Source organism: Laetiporus sulphureus (genome assembly GCF_001632365.1).
Source record: "Laetiporus sulphureus 93-53 unplaced genomic scaffold LAESUscaffold_87, whole genome shotgun sequence".
NCBI lineage: Eukaryota > Fungi > Basidiomycota > Agaricomycetes > Polyporales > Laetiporaceae > Laetiporus > Laetiporus sulphureus.
In genome coordinates, this window is record NW_024468596.1 from 44,537 (window position 1) to 58,719 (window position 14,183).

Genomic DNA, 14,183 nt, shown 5'->3' on the forward strand with positions numbered 1-14,183 from the left:
GTGCCACAGACGGGGCGCCTTCGGGAAGCCGGTGGATGCAAACTCTAATAGCAAGGGTCAAGAAAGCGATATATACTGACACTTCATATACTCTCCAATCTAGATACTGGATACACCATTGTAGGTGTTGCAATACTAAACTAGCTCTAGAATACGAGAATTCTACAAGAAAGCTTACCTTAGCCCCAGGGTCATATGGACGCTTTGCCCCTCGGCTCGTACGGGAGTAGCAGCGCAAGCGCTCCGCTCCCCATGATCAGCGCTCCCGATACATAAACGGGGACCGCCGTGGAGAGGTTAGCATAAAGCGCAATGACCGGGGCCTGACGTGCGTCCTCAGCATCGTCGTTATGAAATGAGGCGAGAGAATGTACTGACGATAATGCCAAATATACGCGTGGCAGTGGCAGTTAGGCCGTTGCCGGTACCACGGTCCTTCGCAGGAAACACTTCTGGTGATATCGCGTACAACACCCCGTACATGATCTTGGAGATCCTGCATGAGCATGAATATGCTGCTTCTCCATATCTGTGGACTCACATTGCTCGCGAAGGCATACCTGCCAGCAACGCATAAGTTAGAGAAGCTTCACGACTGCGGTATGTGAAAGTACTAACCCACAGTTCCAGCCCAGAAGAGCGTAAGAATTCCGGGCCGTGGTACTCGCGAAGAGGAAGATACCAGTGAGCCCTGTCTTTCGCGGGGGGTCGTTGAACAATGACATCAAGTGCAAGCAAGGAAGTACTCGCCCGCAGAGGCCGCCAAGGTCCCCTTACGTCCCATGTACGGCTGTTCTACAGCCCAGCCAGCGACGAATGCACTGGGAACGCCGATGGCACCTAGGATGACTTCCTACGGTAGTATATTTTTGAGGTGTCCTGCGAACAACAAAGAAACGGCTGAACACACCTCGCGGTACGTGGTATAGTAGGAGCTGTCCCCGAACTTCGCCCCACGATGCGCGAGCCTAAAGACCTGGTCAATGCCTCAACGGTTGAGACACGTTAAAGTTTACGCACAAATATGGCAGGAAGCTGTTATACAGAGTAGACGCCAGGCCAATGATTCCTGGGGTTGTTTGTTAGTTGCGTCGACCGACACTGCCCACAGTAACATGCCATACCCCAGAGTGCAATCAGCAGACTGGTCGACCATGCCAGTCTCGCCGTCTTGAAGAGGTTCTTGATATGGTGGGTGCTCCAAGAGGAACCCTCGCTCAGCACCCTTCGGCCGGGAGCAGCACTCGCGGCATCCTTAGACGCCTTCTCCCCAGCGCTCGTTAATTGTTCTACGGTGAGACTGGACGTATGACCGTTGTACGTCGCGATCCTATGAACCACAGCGACAGCCTCAGCATCCCGCCCGCGGCCCACCAGGAATCGCGGGCTCTCCTCGAGATGGAACGCGAAGAAGCGCACGGCCCACAGAAGGAGCGTCAGGCCCCCCAGCGCGAACAGCAGATAGCGCCAGCCCATGTTGTCGGTGCGTGTGCACGTCGTGGAGTCCTCGGGGCAGGAGAAGTTGGATATGATTGGCCATGCAATCTGGGTCGGAAATTGTAAGTGCCGGACGACCAATTTACGCAAAACCTCATTCTCGACGCACCAGACAGGTGATCAACTGCCCGACGGACCACCATATGGACAGGACCGTCAATAGGTATTGATGGGTTCCTGGTACAAAATCTGGATCAAATGTCAGCGCATACACTGAGGACAACAACAAAACACAGTCACCTAAGAAAACGGCAGAATCCACGGGCATATTGCCACCCACCCCGAAACCAACCACAGCGAACAAAGACGCGAGAGTTACAAAATCGTTCGACCCTCCCGCAGCCAGACCGAATACGCCGGCGATCAGAAGAGTGAAGTTGAAAGGCCAGCTGAACATCCTGTCAGTTCTACCAGCTGGCTAATGAATCGGCAATTTGCACGAACCGCCGTCCCCAAATATCACAGCCCAGGGCCCAGATTACCGCGCCCACGAACAAGCCGATGTTCAGCGCCAAGGAAAGCCACGAGCTTTCAACGTCGAATTCGCTCACGACCGGATTCAGAATGAGACTCGCAACGAGCTGGTGTGACAGTCGAATGAGCACATCACTGAAGGTCGGTGGAGTTCATTATCGCAAGGGACTCACCGGCCAGACGCTGTCACTGCAGTCCACGTTATGACTGTTATTAATTAAATTGTATACGCATGTAGGCAGGCCGCAGCACGCACGAGAACCATCCGAAGCCAGCCACAATGAACAGATACCACTGGTACCTGCCCATTCCAATCTCGCGGATTGCAGAGCTCAGGACACGGGCTTTTGCCTGGTACACGGCATCGATAGACCCCTCCTCGAAGAGAATGTCTTCTTCGAAGGCCTGCTTTGAGAGGACTGGCGCCGCATCCTTGAGATTCACTGGCACAACCTTGACGTCTGCTGCCTCCTTCTCCAATTCCTGCAAAGAACGAGACATAGCAAAGCTGGACATTGCACGAAATGCCAAGTGCACCGTTGGATGAGGTGAAAGCTCGAGGAAAGCCGTCTGTGGGGGCGGATTCCTCGACATTCCACTCTAAACCCACGGCAAAACGGGACCATTTCTCGAAACGATTTGCGAGACGGAGCGCATGGACAGCAATGACAAGCTGCTCACATGCGCACTGCACCAAGCGCGATCTCACGGCGAAGCAGCAGGAATGTGCAATCTTTCTCACACGCATCCACACAACAGAGTTATGAATATGAAGTCTATTCAGTTGTCCAGTACACAAATTCTATCAACCTATATCGATGCGGTAGAAATACATTACATTCGAAGGGCATTAAAGCCGCCAATGGTATGAAGGGCGGCACGGAAGATGGTATCACGTTTCCGAGTCGATAAACGGCGAGAACTATCAATACAGTGGGGTGTGAGCGTGCATCCATACAAGATAACCGATAATGTCAACAAGGAATGAAAAGGTCATGCGTGTGCAGCGGACCCGCGTGAAAAGGGTTTTTCGTGGAGATAAGGAGCCCCGACGGTTAGACCATATCTGACACATCGTGCGAGACAGGTGCTGGTACGTCCGGTGTTGGGCGTGAGATGGCGACAATCTCCTGTGCGACCTCGGCATTGTTGGTAGAGACTGGTGACGCTGGCTCACCAGCCTCCTTCTCAGCGTCTAATGCCTTGACTGGGGATCCCATGTACGTGCTTGATACCGAGCTCTGCGACGGCGAGTACGCGATCTTGGACTCGTCGATGGGCGTATCGTCGTCGAAGGATACCGAAATAGACAATCTGTCAGAGAATGACGTGACGGACGCGTTCCTTGTCTTGCGCTGCACGAACGACGGGATAGTGACACGAGCAAGGCCACCCGACGGTAGTTTCGATCCACCCATTCTGCACGAGAATGTGAGGTCCGGCTAAACTAGCAATTAGAAGATGCACGTACCCGTACGAGGCATTCGAAGCAGAGCCAGTTCTCGTGAGGAAGCTTGTCGAAATACCAACACGCTTCACGACAGAGGTCAGCGCGGTCGAGTAGTGCTTCCGCGCCTCCTCCGCGCATCCGAAAAACAGGAAAAACAGCAGCGCGCATGCAATCGGATCCCAGATAGTGAACTGGATCGCCCGCCGAACGGCCGGGACGTTGTACCAGACAATCGTTGGGTACTGGTCCACGCGAGAGAAATCGTAATGTACGTTCGCTAGCCCTTCCCACTTGTAGATGGGCTGCACGGCCGAATTGACGACATTCCAGACACCGAGTGGGACTGTGCACACCATCTCGATACCGGCCAGTCCCATGAGACGGAGATAGCGGTTGTAGGTCAAATTGGAGTTCGAGGACATGAGCTCCTTGAACTGTCTGCGCCTCTTGTAGAAGGCGTACAGCGTCAAGCCTGAAGGATCAAGTCAGCTGAGCAACGCAGCGAAAGCAGCGTATATGACTTACTGCAGTACACCATGGAGATCAGACCAATCACAACAGGCCAGATCGTGTAGAGGAAGTAAGACAGGATCGTGTTCGGGAATTCATACATGCATCCGTAGCCCTCGAAGAGGTCGAAGCGATGACCCTGGTAGAACCAATCTGACGAACCGAATCAGTAAGGTTAGACGATGCAAGATGATAGCGCTGAGGATACTCACAGAGACCGACACACACAGCAGAAGGGACAAGACCAATCGCCAGATCGATCCAGATCATACGACGCTTGTCCGCGTGGGTGATGGAGACGGCAGACACGCTCGCAATCTTGTATAGACGACGATTGATGATCAGGGACGCAGTGCAAATCCCAATGCCGGAGGCAAGCCGCCACCTTGACGCTTCAAGCACGTCAGAGCGAACTCGCAAACTCGTTTCACGAAGATCAAACGTACTGATATCGCACCAAACTGGTACCCAGTTAATGACATTGTCTTTCCAGACCGTCATATTGATGAACTGGATGAGGCACTGCGAACCGGTCCAGAATATGTACATAACGCATCCAACATTCCAAGCTGTGATCGTGCATCAGAACCGAGCAGATCATCCCAAACGAACACTACGTACCTTCCAGATGCCAGTAAAGAGGTATGCTAACCAGAGCAAAAGCGATAAACGAGAACGCCGTGGCGATAGTCTGGTGAGTTTCCCAGGACACCATGATGCTTCAGATTAGACGAGCAGCGGACGGGTCGCAGGGGAAGCACCACAGCACTATCGTAGTCCTGGGGGAAACCTGGAGGGAGGGAGGAGAGGGCGATCGGGTCCATTTCACCCGACGGAGGAACTTAAGGCTTCCATGTTGTCTTCTTGCTCGTGCATGGATTAGGCCGGTAGCTTGTACTCGGATATCGACCTCAAATCAATGCATGGGACGGAAGCATTTTTCGCGTAAAGATAAAGTTCACGAAGCGATACGAATCCGTCGCCCAAAGGGGAAGTCCCTTTATATTCGATCCCAGAATGGCAGGAAAAGACGCTGGGAACCGAGTGGAGATTGGCTCAATGTCGTAAGGATGGAAAGCAGCACCGGAACCAAAATCCGCTAGACCCAAGGTGGTCAAGGAAATAGCCAAAGCCAGTCTTGAGCCCTCCAGGTACGCCGCGCAAGAACGGCGCGCTTAACAAACACGTGTTCTGCCTATGCCGATTGCGCAACCTTGCAGAGGTTGACATTCGTACCTCGGGGAGTACAAGGCAAGTTGCACGACTTTGCTAGCAACGCGTCAGCGAATGCAAAGATAGCGTTGTTTCAGGCAGCAAAGTGTCCGAATGCAGGTTGGACGGTACGACATGGCCGCAGCGACGTAAACCAGCGCAGTCAGATCAGAAAGATCAGACATCGCTTGCGTCAAAACATCGCAACCAGTTTTGCGCCAGAGCGAGCAGACCAGCGTCTCGTACTTTGTATATCGAGACGGAAAACAAAGTCGCCACGCAAGCCTGAGAAACACCACGAGCAAACTATTCAGTAGGGCGATGTCATTTGAGCTTGTGCTTTCGCCATTGTGCGCAAGGTTAGACAGCATCGCCAGCGAAACGAGAGAAATAAGACGAGCAGCGAGCAGGAAGCACCGCGACGGCGAGCGAACAACTCTATATGCATTCGGGCTACGCCGAAGCTTATTGTCACCCAGCAGACCGGCGCTCCTTGAAGTTGAAAGCTTCAACTTGTCTCTGCTACTAGCCCGAGTTCGTGTACGGCCTCTTCCAGAGCAAAGACACCAAAACTGAAATCACATACTTCTCGAGTGCACATGCCCGTACACAGTATCAATCATGTAGGGTACCCGGTTTTCCAATTGGCGAAGGTTCTCTTTGCTACTGAAACCTTGACCGTAAGTACGAGCATATGGACGATGTGTACTCTTTCTTCTATGTATGTCTCTATCGCTCATAGGCACTACGCGATAACTACGCAGCGTGTTTGAATAGATCAGGTTGAGCCATTCGAGAATGGCTAATCCCATTGGCATCGGTCTGCGCGAAGCTGAAGAGCGACTTCCTCAAAGATATCTTTAAGAGCGGTCGAAGTCAAAGCCTACATGCAAATCATATGGAAGAAGCTCCTGGAAATTATGATCACATCCTCCCGTACGTGCGTCATGGCTGTTTCGCGAGTTGTTGCTCACTAGGTGGAATTGAGAAGTTCGGTACCCAGGCGTGCCTGGAGCTAGCAAAGAAGGACCATGAGACCTTCATTGCCATTCCTGAGGTTGCGGAATGTTTGGCATCGTCCTCTGTGTTTCACGACCCTCTGAATGATTCCAAGGACATCGGAATTCCGCGAGGCCTACGTTTCACGTTACAGCTCGCATCATCCACCACCTTGAGCTCGCAACGACCTCCACAGTAATGCAGAGAAATCGTCGGCTGTGGCAGTGCCTTCCAGTCACAATACGTGCAGATGGTATAATGTCTTTGTATATCTTCATGGTTGCAGAGCTGACGAGTATGCACGCCTGCCCGCAGACCAACGAGTTGTCTAAAATCAGGTAGCGTGGCCAGGGAGTCGAGAAGCAGGCCGCCAGTGACGCCTGATCCACATCCTCACAGTGTCCCCCTCGGTAGCATCGTCCACGTCAATGCTTGGACACTTCTTTGCGCGATGAAAGATTATTGGCGTGCGGCCGACCTCCCGTCACAGACGGAGATGTTGCTATGAGCATTGGACCTGAACGGATGTGTGCAGCCTGATAGTGGCCTACAAGGAGGACGAAAGGGTCTCGGACTTCGTCGGGGCGCACTTCTTCGACTCGCAAGCCAACGGATCTTTCGCGCAGCTTGTTCTCGGTCTAGCCGATGTGTACGGATGGTGAGGTCGAAAAGAAACACACGACAAATCGTGTTCGGTGCCAACCGTTCATGGTCGAGAAATACGATGGCGCATTGTTGATGGCCTGTGTTCCATGGATATCCTGATTTCCTTCCGCAACTGCGTCGTTGGTAAGTTGTATCGTCCCGCGAAGGCATGTGTTGTTCGATGGGGCATCGCGACCTTCTCCTGAAGACGGTACATCTTCCACCGTGATGCCAGCGTCAAACTTGCTGACAGGCCTCCTGCATTGCCTCACCGAAAAGAGCAAACACATGCCCGAATTTGTGCAGGGCTTTCGACACGCAGACGGGCCAGTACAAGAGAAAGTAGTAGCAAGTAGTAGCTTGATCAACATCTGTCTGGCAACTGTTACAGAATCATCTGATGAGGCAGTGCGCGAGAATTTGCCAAACAATGCATCAGATTTTGTGGAGCAGGCTTCGCAGACACTGATACCTTCATCATTGTCGACTGAGTCCCGTGGCGTGATAAATCTCACCTGTTCTTAAAGAAGGAAATGGATCAGACGATGACGCAGGAGCAGAAAAGCGTTTGCGTATGCTCAAGAGGTTTAGGACGTGATGGGCGGAATACTACTCAGGTTAGGGAAGTAGTTTATGCTGCATTCCTCTTTCTGCGATACTCAGCTTGGAATACCAGCTCGCACTGGTCTGACACCGAGTTCAAGTACTCGTCCCTTAGCCTCACCCGGTGGTAGTGATCCCCGTTTCACAAGTGCGGCCCCATTTGCACATGTCATGCCTTTTTGGTATGCCTGGCTGAATCAATTGAACCATTAGAAATTTTATGTTTCTCAATCTCGACGAGATTGTTAGTTTCAAACTGATGAGAGTGCCTGCTCTCCAGACCTGTAAGGGATCACGCATTGTACAGTAGCATATGTAAATACCTATCCGTACTATAAGCTAGCCGGGGTTGTACAAAAAAGTTATTAAATCGTGAATACAAGGCCGTGTACTCGTAAAGATCTTCAAGGCGGTCTGTGCTTACGTGTTTCAGGAGCTTTTCCTTTGCTTGAGCTCGGACGAACCGACTCTGTGTCCTCGTTCAGCTCCTCAAAGTGCAGTACCAGGTCCTTGACGCTGCCAACGCTGCTGCGCCTACTGCTAGTTCTCGACAGTGGACGCCTTATGTCGAAAGAAAACGTGACAGCGTGCAGATCCAGTGTTGATTGCGATGGCGCGGACCGGGGAATGAGTGATGGTTTGCTTGAGGAAGCATGTTGGAGTTCCACCATCTCCTGTGCGTGAGGAAGCTTTGATGCTGGGTTAGGCACTGAAGTAGCACCCGGCGATCGAGGTCGTTCGAGGGGCTCTGGAGGTGGAGTAGGCAGGCTAGGTTGCGCAGAAGGTACGGATTTCGCTCTGGAAGGCTTCGCAGACGCGGGCAAATACGAGGAGAATAATCCCTTCGTGCGCACAGCGATTGAAGGCGATGGAACAGTGGCGCTTGTATTCCCGCTGTCTACGACGTCGCGTCGTGAAGGATTCAACGAATGCTTAGTCGTTGCAGACGGCGCGGTGCTGACAGCGGGGTTTGAGGCTCTGAATGTATGAACGCGTTGACTGGATGCGTCGCCTTGTTGGGCGGAGGCCAATAACTCCCAGGGGTACAAGGATGATGTATGCGCACCATTCCGGCCGTGAACATCACGAGATACACGGGGCACGTTGGGCGTTGGCGGTGCAATCTTGCCTGAACGCTGTTTCTTCTGCAAAGCTTGTGTTCGGCGCAGGAGACTCTCACTGGTGCGAGATGAGCAAGTTCTACAGTATGAACGACGAGTGTAACGCACCGACTGAATCCTAGTCGTCCCATCAAGGCTTCGACTCCGCCTTCCAGCTCGATGAATCTGTCGACGACATTCTCCAGGCGAATGTTGTCGGCGTCAGCGAGCGCGCTGCTGCCCAACTTCTGGCGAGAGCCGACGGCAAGCCGCTCATCCGTAAAGCAGGAATCCAGTCGCCTCCAGTCTTTTTTCGTCCAATCGAATGCGACGGATATGTCTTCAGGAGTTGCAGGAAATGTGCGACTAATGTCAAATCTCATGCCGGATCGTCCTGGTGTTCTCAACGAGCTGCGGGGCTGGAGAAGTCCGCTCATATCCTCGCCAGATATGTGGAGTGACCGTTCGGCTTCCTCGAGGAGCTCTGTAGGCGTCATAGAGATGCCCCCGGGAATAACGACCTGATCATCGCTCTCGCCACCAAGAGTGTGACGTCGATTCACCAAGGACATCTGCTTTCTGATGCCAGCCTCTGACAACGTCTTCCGAAGGGCGTTCTCAACAAACGAGCCAACGCCAATATGTGACGATCTGCGGTTCTTGGCTAAGACGCGCGGGAGGCAGTCATAGTTGTGCTTACATAGTACGATCCATTGCGGGTGAGCCACATTCACTGCACGAAAGGATAGCAACTGTACTCACCATCTTGAGAATAGCCGCTGCACGGGCTGCTGCCATCGGATCGCTGCTAGTGACTTCAACAACACCCTCCTCCAAAGGTTCCGTCTCATCGTCGCTGGAGATTTCCTCCTCGTCCTGTTGCATGGCAACAGGCCCTACGGTGGCCTCCTCCACGGCAGGTATCGCGGCTGTTTCATCTGATTGCAACTGAGTGAAATCGAAAGGACGAACCGTCCAAGGTTGCATCGTATTCGCGTGCTGTTCTACAAGACGTCGCGTGGCTTCCACCTCCACAGCAGGTGTCACAGCAGGCTCAATGGACTGCAGCTGACTAAGACCCAACGGTTGAACAGTCAAAGGCTGCGCCGTGCCCGCATGTTCGTGCACAATGATCAACTCCGGCTCTGGAGGGAAAATCTGGACGATCTGCTCCTCGCCTCGACGTCCGACCTCGTGCGATACGGTTTCTATCGAAGGGGCATCATTAATGCGCAGGCAACTTCCTGAGATCGTAAGAAAGTACCTTCTGCAGGTTTCACGTTGGCCGTCAATAACTCTGAGATAATCAAATGGCTGTCTATGTCGATAGATTTATGCCCCTCCAGGACTTGATGATCACTGCTATCGTCAACTACCGTCTCAACTCCCGCGGAATACCTGTCATGAGCTACATCGACGCGCGTTTCGAGACTAGACTGAGACGGCGATTCTCTGTTGAGGTCTCGTCCCGCGGGTTGATCTATTGGGATTGTTTCAGTAGGTTGATGTGGCGGAGGTGAAAGCGGGACATCCGGCTGCTCAAGCGACACATCAACAGCAACGGGGAATACATCATTGATAGCTTGATGCTCTTTCTGATAGGATTCTTGCTCCCTCTGCAGCGGCTCCTCTTCCTGCTGAGACTCATCGAACTCCGCCATAGCTGATTCGTGGCTTCGTTTCAGAATGGATTGCGGCCAGCGGCGCATCGACTCTGGAACAGGGCTAACAGGCCGTCCCCAAGCCTCCATCCGAGCCAGTTCGTCTTCATCCGGCGGGTCCTGTTTGATGGGCACGGTGAACGTCACGAATCTGCCCGTGTATTCTCCTTCCTCATCAAACATCCCATCGTCCGACCCACTGTCGCTCCAGACGTCAGGTGCCTCCACCACTACACTCTCAGGATTGAACGGCGAGGTGGGAAGCATGTCGTCGGTCATGCCGGTATTGTACGCGTTGACGGGATTGTCCAGGTTCAGACTGCCACTGTCATCTTCATTGGTATCGTGCGGCTGTGAAGACGATGCGGGCATAATTGGGGGAGTGTGTCGGGAGGAATTGACCGCGTGGGGAGGGCCGCGTTCTGAGTGATCACCGGATAATAAAAGAGGGTCAGGCGTTGGCGATGGGGGAGGTAGCGGCAATGTGAGGTCGACCTCCGGAGGTTCCTTCTTGATGGTCAAGACAAGCTTCTTTTGCGATGCTTTCGACTTCTGTGCAAATTTCTGCTTCTTTGAGGAGGCCATGGGAGGGGTATGATAGACCTCTCGAGGAGAAGTGAAGTGTTCGTGGGGTGGCTCATACGGAACAGTAGTGTTGGCTGGCCGTTGTCGATGATGTTCAGCGCCCCTATGAGGAGAACTGTTATCCAAAATCAGCTCGTTGAAGTGCTGAGCGCGATTCAATGCCTCCTCTATCAAGGGAGTGGAGGGCCGCCTCGACGAGGATGATTCACCAGCAGACGCATTGTTTTTAGAAGGGGGAGCAGGGTGGAGTGTGGATGAATCTTCCGAGACCAATGTGACTGCACGCTTGGCATGCTTCCGCGCTCTTGTGTTTGGAGTAGTGAGTATGGTAGAGCTTTCGCTCTTCGCCGGAGATGCGGCGGTGGACAACTGTCGTTTACGCTTAGACGTTGCAGATTTTGATGCTCTGGAGGACGATGATGGTTTGGCAAGAAGTGATGGCGTAAATGGATGTCGAGCGTCAGATTGTGTTATAGATTTCCCCGCAGAACGCTGCACATTGTCAATCTCACGCGGACCCTGCAACAACGGGATCGCTCACGGTACTCGGACCAGAACGCAGCATTTCCTCGGGAGGAGGACTCATGAGCATCCGAGAGGCGTCCGAGTCCTCTGGTGGTGCGAATAACCCAGAGCCATCGTTGTCAAGAATATTCTGTCGTGTATCGACCGAGAGCGGTTGCGATCTGGTGGAGATGTGCTTTCGCTTCGCAGCTCGCACGTTGTGTCTCGATGAACCAAGAAGAGCATCCAATGTGGACAGAGAATCTCGAGGCTTGCGAGCCATAGTCAATGAAACATTGTTCAGCAAGCAGCAGTGGATAAATCAAGAGAACAGCGCTTGGGAAACCACAAACGCTCGAACCTGGGATTAACATGACGCGTGACGATCTCCACGTGAGTGTGACGCACCGTAACACCCTCCAAAGCCACCGTCGCGCAACGCGTGATTTCAGATGATTTCACTCTGTTCTCGACTCCCATGTGCTGCTCGCTGCACCCGTAGCCATCTACGTCGCCCCAATCGATACCCTCTTTGCAGCGATGTCTGACACTGAGCTAACACTTCCAGAAGCAGGGCCATCACGACGCGAGACGGCTTCTCCGATCGCACAAGTCTCGGATCAGGGCAATGCGGGCGGTGGAACCAATGAAGAAGGTAGCACGGACGATGGTGCGGAAAGCGAGTACGAAAGCGATATTGGGATTATACCACCTGGTCACTTCAGTGCCGGTTTCAAAGGCAAGGGCGTTGCGCCGCAACCGTCGCGCCCGAAACCACCCACTGTGCGCATCGAGACGCGCCCGCCTGGTCGCACGACCTCCTCTTGGGCAGATCTCGATCAGTCCATCATTCTTGCCTGCGTTTCGCCTATAGGCAACTGGCTCACCGGCGGCGACTACGTGAAAAGTCTCATTCTCTTCGCCCTGCTCATATACTACCTTCACCAGGTGATCGAAGGTGAGTATCTCGAGGATCCGTTACATTCGTACTCGTTTTCCGTCCGACGACTTAGTATAACTCTGTGCCCTGGCCCTTCATCTTGAGAGCGCGCGCTGGGACGGTCGCTGAGAGTGCATCGCCTGGTCGCGTGCTTGGAGAGACTTGCCTCGTTGCGGAGCTTTCGCAAGATCACTTATGCGTGACCACACCTACGAGGACTGGCGGCTTGGAGTGACGTCTCGGCTGTCATGTTCGGCTCCTTGGCTCCCCTCCCCACCCCTCCTATTTACCATTTGCCTTGAATGGGTACGAAGGCTAACCAGAAGTGTGCTGTTGCCCGTTGTCTCGGGAATGTCACCCGTGGTGTCGGATGTGAATTGATGAAAGTATGACGGTTACATACTCCCCTGTTCCTCACACAGACCAGAAAGTGTGTTCTTGTTCAAGGGGAGGATGTTAGGCGCAGCCTTTCACAATGTTTCTGGTTTCGAAGCTCTCGGTGATGGGCTTGCTGCTTGAGATGCCTTAGTTTCATCTGGTCACTTTTTTCCGGAATTATTCTTCGCATGCATAGCAGTAGATTACAGGGAATATGGCCTTGAACGTCCAGAATTTGTGCCCTCAAAATAGTGGTATTGGATTGATTCTAATCTCGGTTGTCTGCAGTGCCTTGGAAATTATATCAGGAATCTCTCCCTCGGAAGCCAGCGCACCCACGCAGGACTCATGCAGAAGACTCTAACCCCATCATCAAGTTGGCTGAGACCGAGCTCCACCAACAAGAAATCTTCCTGCTAGGTTTCACGGTCTTCTCTCCGTTTCTTGCTGCAATACTTCTTTATTTCGTCCTGGACGCTCTCGGCGGCGCCGATTCGCTCTCATGGTTCAGCACAACACTCTTCGTGCTCGCAGCGGGCATCCGACCATGGAATCATCTTATCTCACGGCTCCAATCGCGCACGCAGGCGCTACACGATGCCGTGCACTACCCGCCCGACGCGGCGGCCGAGGCGGAGCAGGCGGCGCGGGTCACGGCTCGGCTAGATGCCATGGCGGCTAAATTGCAGGAGCTGCAAACCCATGTAGTTCACGCGGAGATTTTGCTGGAGCCGATGGAGAGCCTGCGCGAGGCGGTGGACCAGTTGAAACTCGAAGCAAAGCAGAGCGAGCGGAAGGCGAAGGTAGCGCGGGAGGCGTTCGAAAAGCGCGTCACAACTCTCGCGACAGGTCTGCTACATCTTGAACAGTCACGCAAGATCGATACGGACACGATCATGGCACTGCGCGCTCAAGAGGCCCCGCTGTACGTACTGGCATACCAGCGCGCGTGCAGATATATTGGCCCCCTTCTGGCGGGCTTACGTCGCTTGCCAAAGATGATGTGGATGCCGCGCTCGCAAGAGCCGGGACATGGTAAGATGGGAAATGGCACTGCCGATGGCGCTGTACATCACAACGGCATCCTGAAGAACGGGAATGGTCACATGAGCGGCATTCCCCCACGCACATCTGCCCGCGAGAACGGCTCGCATCCTGGCTCCCCCCGCCTTCCTACCATCCCTGAAGCCGTGCACTCAGACAGCGACGCAGATTCGGAGGGGACATTCGTGTCGGAGAAGGAAAAGGAGAGAGAAAGTCCGGTAATGTCTCCCGTTGCGCGCCCGCGCGAGAAGGCTCGGCGAATGAGAAGCAGAAGCCGGAGTGGCAGCAAGAAAATGGTGCCCCCTCGGAGACACGCTCCGCTGTCATTTGGCCAGTGGGCTCTCCAGTGCGCGCAAAGCGTGGTGCTGTGGCCATACCTCGTGAGCGTCAAGATCTTGAAACTCATGTTGCCGCCCCCCCTGCAGCGAATTTTGCCTCGCGCTGTTTGAATGGAAGGAATCGGGATAGGTTCATATAAGGATACCTCGCATTGTTTCGGTGAATGATTGTGTATGTCACGGATTGGAGAGGGACTCTTAATTCTTTGTTTTGTGATTCCCCCAGTCGAATACGTTACCCCC

The 14,183-nt window shown here is 53.4% G+C and overlaps 4 protein-coding genes across 4 annotated transcripts; 1 reads left to right on the forward strand and 3 right to left on the reverse strand.

Annotated features, from left to right (window-relative positions):
- Positions 1 to 36: 36 nt before the first annotated feature.
- LAESUDRAFT_745912 (MFS general substrate transporter) lies at positions 37 to 2,623 on the reverse strand. Its single transcript, XM_040911394.1, has 13 exons — positions 2,228 to 2,623; positions 2,145 to 2,178; positions 1,942 to 2,078; positions 1,738 to 1,886; positions 1,607 to 1,686; positions 1,125 to 1,545; positions 1,021 to 1,069; positions 911 to 968; positions 751 to 853; positions 619 to 691; positions 543 to 560; positions 379 to 487; positions 37 to 323 (listed from the first exon to the last, which is right to left on the reverse strand). The coding sequence occupies exons 1-13, from the start codon at positions 2,563 to 2,565 to the stop codon at positions 192 to 194; spliced, it is 1,701 nt and encodes a 566-aa protein (XP_040757986.1). The 5' UTR covers positions 2,566 to 2,623; the 3' UTR covers positions 37 to 191.
- Positions 2,624 to 3,026: 403 nt separating this feature from the next.
- On the reverse strand, positions 3,027 to 4,646 carry LAESUDRAFT_666562 (putative fungal pheromoneG-protein-coupled receptor; the record flags this gene model as incomplete). The annotated part of the gene is made up of 6 exons (XM_040905260.1): positions 3,027 to 3,390; positions 3,449 to 3,893; positions 3,947 to 4,084; positions 4,144 to 4,323; positions 4,378 to 4,500; positions 4,553 to 4,646. The coding sequence occupies 6 exons, from the start codon at positions 4,644 to 4,646 to the stop codon at positions 3,027 to 3,029; spliced, it is 1,344 nt and encodes a 447-aa protein (XP_040757987.1).
- Positions 4,647 to 7,571: 2,925 nt separating this feature from the next.
- On the reverse strand, positions 7,572 to 11,567 carry LAESUDRAFT_816633 (uncharacterized protein). The gene is made up of 5 exons (XM_040914795.1): positions 11,278 to 11,567; positions 9,755 to 11,228; positions 9,253 to 9,698; positions 8,620 to 9,185; positions 7,572 to 8,569 (listed from the first exon to the last, which is right to left on the reverse strand). Exons 1-5 carry the CDS (start codon positions 11,521 to 11,523, stop codon positions 7,795 to 7,797), a joined length of 3,507 nt encoding a protein of 1,168 aa, XP_040757988.1. The 5' UTR covers positions 11,524 to 11,567; the 3' UTR covers positions 7,572 to 7,794.
- Positions 11,568 to 12,035: 468 nt separating this feature from the next.
- Positions 12,036 to 14,039, forward strand: LAESUDRAFT_613471 (uncharacterized protein; the record flags this gene model as incomplete). The annotated part of the gene is made up of 2 exons (XM_040903182.1): positions 12,036 to 12,198; positions 12,847 to 14,039. Coding segments are annotated over 2 exons (1,356 nt in total), but the record flags the coding sequence as incomplete, so codon positions are not given.
- Between the last annotated feature and the right edge of the window lie 144 nt (positions 14,040 to 14,183).